This window comes from Etheostoma spectabile, chromosome 21, assembly GCF_008692095.1.
Source record: "Etheostoma spectabile isolate EspeVRDwgs_2016 chromosome 21, UIUC_Espe_1.0, whole genome shotgun sequence".
Taxonomy (NCBI): domain Eukaryota; kingdom Metazoa; phylum Chordata; class Actinopteri; order Perciformes; family Percidae; genus Etheostoma; species Etheostoma spectabile.
This window is the reverse complement of record NC_045753.1, coordinates 17,571,937-17,580,707: the sequence shown is the minus strand read 5'-3', so window position 1 is coordinate 17,580,707 and position 8,771 is coordinate 17,571,937. Positions and strand designations below refer to the sequence as shown.

General features: G+C 40.0%; 2 protein-coding genes across 2 annotated transcripts in view; one reads left to right on the top strand and one right to left on the bottom strand.

Moving 5' to 3' along the window:
* The window catches only part of LOC116671186 (protein phosphatase 1 regulatory subunit 1B), a 9,260-nt gene extending 6,938 nt beyond the window's left edge, over positions 1 to 2,322 (top strand). The window contains exons 4-5 of the mRNA XM_032502214.1: positions 687 to 815; positions 929 to 2,322. Of these exons, the coding sequence (XP_032358105.1) occupies positions 687 to 815; positions 929 to 1,062 (263 nt within the window). The 3' untranslated portion in view covers positions 1,063 to 2,322. The remainder of the gene's footprint in view (positions 1 to 686; positions 816 to 928) is intronic.
* pnmt (phenylethanolamine N-methyltransferase) lies at positions 2,061 to 6,284 on the bottom strand. The gene is made up of 3 exons (XM_032502212.1): positions 6,021 to 6,284; positions 4,366 to 4,576; positions 2,061 to 3,637 (listed from the first exon to the last, which is right to left on the bottom strand). Exons 1-3 carry the CDS (start codon positions 6,190 to 6,192, stop codon positions 3,199 to 3,201), a joined length of 822 nt encoding a protein of 273 aa, XP_032358103.1. The 5' UTR covers positions 6,193 to 6,284; the 3' UTR covers positions 2,061 to 3,198.
* Between the last annotated feature and the right edge of the window lie 2,487 nt (positions 6,285 to 8,771).

Genomic DNA, 8,771 nt, shown 5'->3' with positions numbered 1-8,771 from the left:
TGTGTGTGTGTGTGTGTGTGTGTGTGTGTGTGTGTGTGTGTTGTGTGAGATTACGAGCAGACACAGCTGTGAGTCTGTTCAGGATCATCCTGGATTATAGGATGGGCACACAGCTGCAACATGGTCTCACATATACACGGCTACAACCAGAGTCACAAAAACTTAAACACACAAAAACATCATTATTTTACCCTTACGATCAATGTCTACATTGTTTTACTGAAAGTGTATTGGTGTGATTAATTGCATTTTAACAACGTGCCTACACTTTTTGTATCTCTTCATTTCAGAATTGATAATACTAGATCTCACCCACATATTATCAACTTTAACTTTTCACCTTGCAGCAGTGTACTCGACTCCATGACATCACTGTTGGGTGTGGTTACAGGTGCAACAAAGCACATTTCTGACCACACCCAACCACATCCATCAGGGATATATTCAACCGAGTGGAATGGCCTGTTCAAAGATCTACCAAGTTTTAGTTTGGGTTTTGGGAGAAAATATCAAAGGGGTAAAACTACTATAAAGTACTATTATTTGATTAGCAAAAAGAATATCAAAACAAAACCATAAATTATCTCTTCCAAACATTCATCCATCCATCTTCTGTCCATTAATAGATTTTATTTGTAAAATCGGCGCAGTGCTCCTTTATTCTTTATCTTGTTTTGTATTTTCAGCTGTCCAGAGGATGTGCCAGGCCCACCTGGCCTCCCTAGACATGTCTTCTGTGGACAAAGAGGATCCCTCTTCTGGGGAGGAAGAGGAGGAACGCGAGAAAGAGAGCCAGCAGACAGCCTCAGCTACAGGTGGGTCACACTGGACGGTCTTTCACATTATGCCATTTTTCTTTCATATACTGTACTGGCATTTGTGCCACACATCGACATTGCTTACACTTTGGAAATGCCTTTCTTGTCAGATCTAAGGGAAGAAAGCAAACCTCTCAGGGATCAGTGTGCTCCACCTGACAGTTTGACAGGAAGTGGTCATCTCAGCCGTCACCACGGAGACACAGAGGAGGCCAAAGAGAGAGAGGATGTAAAAGGAGAATGACAAAAGAATAGGGCTCAGATGGAGACATGGTGTAAGTGTGGAACAGTGTTGCATTGCACACGTACTGTACGGGCATTGTGTGTGTGCCTGCATGGGTGTGTGTTATTTGGGTCTGTGAGTGTGTGCATGCATGTGACAAAAGTTGAATGTGGAAAAGAGATACAGAGAGAGAGAGAGAGACAGAGAGAGAGGAAAACAGACAGACATTGAAGGTCAGAATATGAAGGACCAAGTATATGGAAAAGTTTAACGTATGGCCAGGGCTGCAATTCCAATCAGCCAAGGACAATGCACAAGAAACATGAGAACTGCATTTTCTCAAGCAAATACATGTTTGTTTTTTTAGGTTCAGGATTCAACAGCATTCTGGGACTTTGGGTAGTTTTTCCAGAAAACTATATCCAAGTGTAAAAAATCAGATTTTGTTCCAGGGCATGGAACATAATGACACTGGTCGTAAAAAAACACACCTCAAGAACAATTGTAAAGAGCGTATGATGCACACAGCTCAAGATAAGATGAAATAACACACAGTATAAACCATCTTATGCATATTTTACATATATGTAAGATTCTGTTTTATCTGTAGTGTGATGGTCAAAATGCATAAAAGTTTTAGGGCCGTTATGGGGTTATTTTAGTATACAGTACACAGTTATATAGCAGAGTCAATCCTTATTGGAATTTAGCTAAGGAACTGTAGGGCTGCTTACAAAGTTAGTACACAACTCTTTTCAATTGGCTATCTTCAACTTTGTAGACGTTTGCATCCAAGGTCAAGGAAATCAGAGTATGGCTTACAGACGTTTTGAGCGCTGCCACAGCCACAGCAGACCAGATTAAATAATATCCGACTAATCCAACGAATCACAAAAATGCAGCACAGTTTTTATGGTGTCATATTATGAACAGGCTTTTTTGTAACACGGCGATGAGCAAGCATTATGTGTTTGTGACGGCAAAGATGATCGATGGAGACTGAAAGAAGACCTATTTTCTTTAAACAATGTATATGATGAGTGTATAGGTTCATTATTGACCTTGTATATAAATGTTTTGTTTTGTTTTGGTTGCTAATCAAACAATTATAATGGGTTGTTGTTGGTATTTGTGTGATTGTATGTCTGTAAAAGGAATCTGTAGGAATGTAAAATGCTCCAGTCATATCTTTTTTCTAAGAAAAGAAAGACAAAAGGCTTTATTTGGATATTGCAAATGACAGCAGACATTGACATTTATTAAATGAAGACCCTGAACACCTTTTTGCACTTTTATAATCTTTGCTCTTGTCCATTTGTAAGCAGCCTCAGATGTTCACAGACTATATATGTCTTCTTTACCACGGCTATTAGCAACAAGTATTCGCAAAATCAGAATACATTTACATATTTTTGGCTTGATATTTGAGGAGCAACTCAAGTTGGCAGAGTAATGACACCTGGTGTTCAGTACTTCTAATTATACAATCATATTCTCAGATGCATATCTAAATTTGATCATTTAAAATAAAGCAAACTTTTAGCTGTATTATCAGATTTTTTACTGCTTCCACTAATCTTCATCCCCATCTTTTTTAATATCAACAATAAGTTTGAATCAATATGATGCTGTTATGCAATATGAGTCTGAGATAAGAACACAGGAAATACAAATTCTTTTAGCGTCTTTATTCATATTATCAGAAATTTCAAAACAACATGTGACTCATCATCAAAAGCTGGAAGCGTTACATTCTTGATGCTGTAGTTGCTGTGTTTGAACTGCAGGGGTCAATGTGTAATTACATTTCTAACAGAAAGAAAACCGTCACCTTATTCACCCTCAGAAAAGACATTCACTGGACAGAGGAAATTAAGTAAAATATTTCATTTACATGTTTTTTGCCTTGCATTTTTGTCCATTAAGAGTTAGTTTGAAAACTATTTAAATGATTGAAGATCACAATCTAAGTAACCTCTCATCCCCCAAAAAACAAATATGAGTGAGTATTATTAGCATCACAATTAGCCCATTTTCTCATTGTCTAATATGCTAACCCTTGCATTTACCTCGGCCTAATCTATAATATTTTTTATCTGGATACTTACTTTCTCACTTTAATCTTTAATAGCTGTTATCTATCCTCTTTTTTCACACTTATTCCTTCAATGCCTTTACAAAAAACACCCCAGACACATCATCAACCCCCACCCTCATGTCCTGAGGCAATGTGTAAACCTCCAGCCTGATCAGGGTGTAGCCGCTCTCCTTCAAACTAGCACAGACCTGGGCCTCATTCAGTGGGACCACCGGGATCTTTACCCCAGGCCCCCCAAAATAGTAACTTTCTCCCAGAGCTCCGATGAGCAGCAGGTGGCCACCAGGCCGCAGGAGCCTCCCAATGTGGCCCAGGGCCCTGATGAAGGCAGCCAGGTCAGGGCTGACACTCTCCAGACAGAAGCAGGACACAAGACAGTCAGCCCCTGCTGAAGGAAGGATGTCAAGGGCCAGAGGCTGAGGGCAGTGCACGTCAATGGGGACAATGTCCATGATGACCTGACGTAGCTTAGCAGCCTTCTCTGTCCAAGCTGAGGGCCTGTTAGAGGCAATGAATCATCAAATTAGATATAAACGGCTATTGTAAATGCATACAGCATTTCACTAGTTAAGTATTTCATACTGTGTGTTGACTCGGAAGCACACTGCATTGCATGATGGTATTTAGGTGTTCAATAGCTAAGGACGTAGCTCTAAGGATGACATTGAAGGTCTGTTGGTCACTCGGTCCACCACTTTGGTCCTGATTGAAATATCTTAGCAACCTTTGCATGATTTGTCATAGAATGTTGTACAGACATAAAAAATCTAAAATCTAAATGTGTCCATGACTTACTGATTTATGACCAAATACTTACAAAACTAATGATATTGTCATCAGCCTCAGCTGTACTTTGCACTTTTATTATTGTCTCAGTAGGCGCAGTACAAGAATGACTCATTACTCAAAAAGGAGGGCCAGAATAAAATGTGAGCTCTTGTGACCCTTGAAATAAGATGATTTTTTGAATTGTGAAACAAAGTCTGAGGGAAAATGATGTTGCCACAAGTAGGGAGAAAGTAAAGAAAGGAACTCTAGAATGCTATGAAAAAATCGATGTAAAGTGAAAAGAGTAGCATTCTTATTTTCTCTCTAAAGAACACCGTACATTACAAATATAAACCATTTCCTGAAGATGATACTAGTTAAACATTGTCATTTGTAGTGAGTGATATTTCAAGATATCTCAAGTCTTTGAAACTGAGTTTAAAGGGATCTGGTTGTACCGTCGTCCCTCCAGCTTGCAGACGTGCTGCAGGTATGGGGTCCAGTCCAGGCTGCAGCCTCCCTCGTCCTGGAGCCAGCCCCTCAGCTCCTGCCTGTTCACTTCCAGGAAATCTGTGAGGAGCACCTTGTTGAAAACCTCACAGCCACTCAGCACCTGGTACAAGGTGGGACCCGAACCTATGTCCACCAGCAGCTCACCACTCACATCACCTGGAAAGGTCAGAGAGAGGAGATGTAAGACTCTGAGAAAGATCTAAGTGAGAGTTCTTTACCAAAATGCCTTGATTAATATGCAGCTTCTATTCAGATATCTCAACAGTTATTGCATAATCACAACTTCCGAATGTTAATAAAATGAAAATGATTTAAGAGAAAAGAGCTTGGATTAATGATTTTTGTGAAAACTTCAAAAGGTATTTGGTATTAGCATCTGTTAGGTCTAATCACACTTTGTCCTTTATTCAGAATCAGAATCAGAAATACTTTATTGATCCCCAAAGGGAAATTCTGTGTTACAGTTGCACAAAGTACATAAATATCAGAGTAGAAATATAAATAAAGTAATATAAGGAGTGTGGACATGCACAGTATTTACATAGTTCAAGGAATTTTTATGATACAGTATTTACATGATTAAGGAGTTGTAATGGTGAACAGTAATAATGAATAAATAGTCGCAGCAGAGTATTGCACAAATTTTAAGCAGTGTTATTGCACAAAACAGATAATATTGTCCAGGAATCAAACTCACTAAGTGTGTGTGTGTCAGACATGTAGAGGGAGGAGTCATAAAGTTTGATGGCCACAGGCAGGAATGACTTCCTGTGGCGCTCTGTGGTGCATTTTGGGGGAATAAGTCTTGCACTGAAAGTGCTCCTGTGTTTGAGCAGCAAGTCATGGAGTGGGTGGGAAACACTGTCCAAGATGACATGTAGTTTGGACAGCCTCCTCCTCTCTGACACCACCAACAGAGTCCAGCTCTCTATTCTACTTCATCACCTTAATTCTTCAAGAATTTCATTAAAGTTAAATAAAAAATAACTACGGACAGTGTCACACTGTATTCTGTGCCTGTGTGTAATGTAAAGCCTGTGTGTAATGTGTGTAATAACAACAGAGTGAAAACGTTGTAATTTCCCCTTGCAGGATTAATAAAGTATACATTATTACTATTGTTGCACCCCTTTGCTGTGATTATATCACTCTGAATGAAGAACTTTAATCCAGATCACGTTTTTGATGGGATCAAATTCTAAATAAATACATTTATTTGACATTTTATACAGTGGTCCCTTTAATTCAGCCTGACATGTTCAGTAGGTTTGAAAATCTTGTGTTTTAGAAAAACAAAGATCTTTGGGTTTGAACAGTGTTTGGACCCACTTTAAAGCTATAAAATAAATAGAATAAAGTTATATTCACCAACTTTTGCATATTTTCAAAAAAAAGAGTGAGAATAACAGAGAAAAGTTCCCAACATCTGAAACATTTGCCTCTGATAGAAATCAAATTGTTAGTGTTGAATCACACATACACATATATTCTCATTGCAACCAATGACCTATTTTAATAAACACCAGCAACATAAGAGGTCCTCATCGTAATCAGGCAATATGTTTAACTAAATTTAAATGAAGTTAACCCGTGTCCTTACCTTCAGTGAAAGCTCTATGCAGGCACGCCAGTTTCCACGGCACAATGCTGTCCTTTCTTTCAAAATCAGCCCGTGGTGGAGTGTAGTTATACTGCAGATACGCAGCAGGATCAAATCCCTGGTAGCAGGCTGCCATGGCCGCCACTCCTTTCTCTGCTCCCTTTTCTTCCATCCTCCTGTTGTCTTTGTGACTCTACCCAACACCTCTGTTTACTGGTCAGCCTTCAGGTGCTTATATACCTGTGTGTCTGTGTCATTTTGTGTTTGCTTTGGGCTACTCTGAGTTTCATGGTCAGAGATAGCAATCCTGTTTTTGGGCCAGTGTTCCACTCGATAGCATTTGTTCTGTTCATGTTCCCTGCCCTAAGGCGCTGATACCATCAGATCACAGGGGCTTCCTCCAACACTAGGCCCACTAATGGACTCCTCACAATGGCTTTCAGGTCTTCCACCCACCTCTCAGATGCCCGCCATATCTCCACAATCATTCTAAAGGGCCTTTTACATGCAAACAATAGACCAGTTTTGTCTCAGGATGCCCTGTTCGAAAGACACAAAGAGGCTTTTCTCCATCTCCATGTTGCAATTTTACTTTAATGATGTTGAGTGGTGGAGAGATGGGGAATTGTGAGTAGTAGCAAGGGAAAAGAAAAGTGTCTTATGTTGACAGGCGATAGTAGATGATTACAAAGTCAGAGGTTGCCGTACAGGGCGCAGAGAGAAGCCGTATTGAGTATCAGTACATTTAAAAAAACAATGGAATCACAAAGTCCATCAAAAAGGAACAAGATGACAGTCAAGAGAAAAAATGAGCAAAGATAGATTTAGGTAAAAAGCTAATTTGATAGCTTTAAAACGGACAGACTAAGAATGTCAACAAACAAACTCATCTCACTTCACTGTAGATTTTTAGTATTGGGGTTATTTTGTGCCAGGGAATAAAGGGTATTTATTGCTTCATTAAAATAGCTTACTAAACTGTAACACCACTAGCCACAGCAGCCAGCTGAGTAAACAGGGATCCTCATCCCGTGATTCAATTAATTGTCCATCTATTCCCAGAGTATCCCAAAGCAGCAGCTAAACCAATGTGGAACATGGCCATGAAGTGATCAAACGTATTCTCCCCAGGAGTCTCTTAACACCTCGCTCATCCCTGGCAGCTGAACCAGAATACACACACACGCACACATATACGCGCACACACCTGGCCCTCTTCCCCAAAAATATTGTATTGAATAGTGTCCAATGGAGCCGTGGTATTTTGGATGTGGAATTCTGCCAGGTGATCTGGTTAAAATTAGGGTATTTGGAGATTACAATTAGAGTCAGACTAGAGTCAAAACAGGGTCGAGAGTTTTCCTTTCCAGGAGAATGTGAATGCAGAGCATATTAAATTCCCTTTGGCAAGACCTCTGGGTGTGCAAACAGTCAGCGTGTATGCTCTTTGGACAGAAAATGGATTGTAAAAGCTGCTGAATGTTCCCATTTGCAAATACAGCTCAAGGAAGAAATACAAGCTTATTTAGGAACGTAGACATAAGTATATATTTTGTCAGAGTAAATTAATCAGCTGTTGAAAGATCCTCAAATGTATTCATTCACGGTTAGATTATTAGAAGTGATTCATTAAAATTCACATTAAATACGTGAAGATTCCATTTTAACCTCAGTGTTCTCTTAGTGTCATGTTTTTGTCCTTGTTTTTGTCAAGTTTTTTTGTGTTAGTTTGTGAAGGTCCTGTTTTATTGTTTCTGATGTCTTTCACCTGTTTCCCAACCCTTGTGTCAACTGCCTCTTGTTACCTCGTATTTAGTGTTTGTGTTCCCCTTGTCCGTTGTCAGATCATTGTTGTTTCTGTTTGACGTGTCTGTGTGTTTAGTGTGACAGTTTTGTGCAACAGGCCCCTGGATCTGTTGCACAAAACCAGGATAAGGGATTAAGCCGGGATGTTCAAGTTGTCCTGGATAAATTCAGCTTTGACTCGGTTGCACGAAACCAGGTTGAATTAAACCCAGCCAAGTAACCATGGAGATTTATTCTTTGCAGCTAGCCTGGTCCAGAGCAGGCTAACAGCCAGGTTAAGATTAATCCTAGAGTCTCATGTGTTAAATCAGATGCCGCTCTGATCCCAAATAAAAGTGTTCAACAGTTATTCCGTTGTCTTTTGAATGTGTTCTGCTTTTTTTATTAACATGCATTACTTGTCACGATTTTGATTTAAACCCTATAGCAGTTGTTTAGATGGTTAGAAATGGTTGCACTGGCACCCAGATGTGGAGTGGCAATCAGGAGAGTTGGGACTTTTCCCGGTGGGACGGTAGTGTTGCGAGGCTGCCTGGCGTGCGGCCACTACCCAGTGGCCGCTGCCTGCCGGCAGACCTGTGCATTACATCAGTGTCCACTCTCTCTGTAAAAGGAGAGATGAGCAGCGTGGCGTCCGTGGTCTGTGCAGCTTTAGATTTATACAGGACGCTCCGGAGATTAAGTGGGACAATGCAGCAATATACCCAGATGACATTAATGGCAGACTGGTCAGACCAATACATTCATGATTTCATTTTCTTGTTGCTTGTACTTCTCCAATAAAGGACAATTTGTGTTACTCCTTAATATGTAGGCCTAATGTTTTTTTTTATTATAGCTTACATCGGTTTCACAACCTTCTCAATTAGTCTCATGTCCCCGGACCAATAACGTGGCCTATGTACTGTGCGTAAATAGTGTAGTTTACATTCATCACACCGGGAA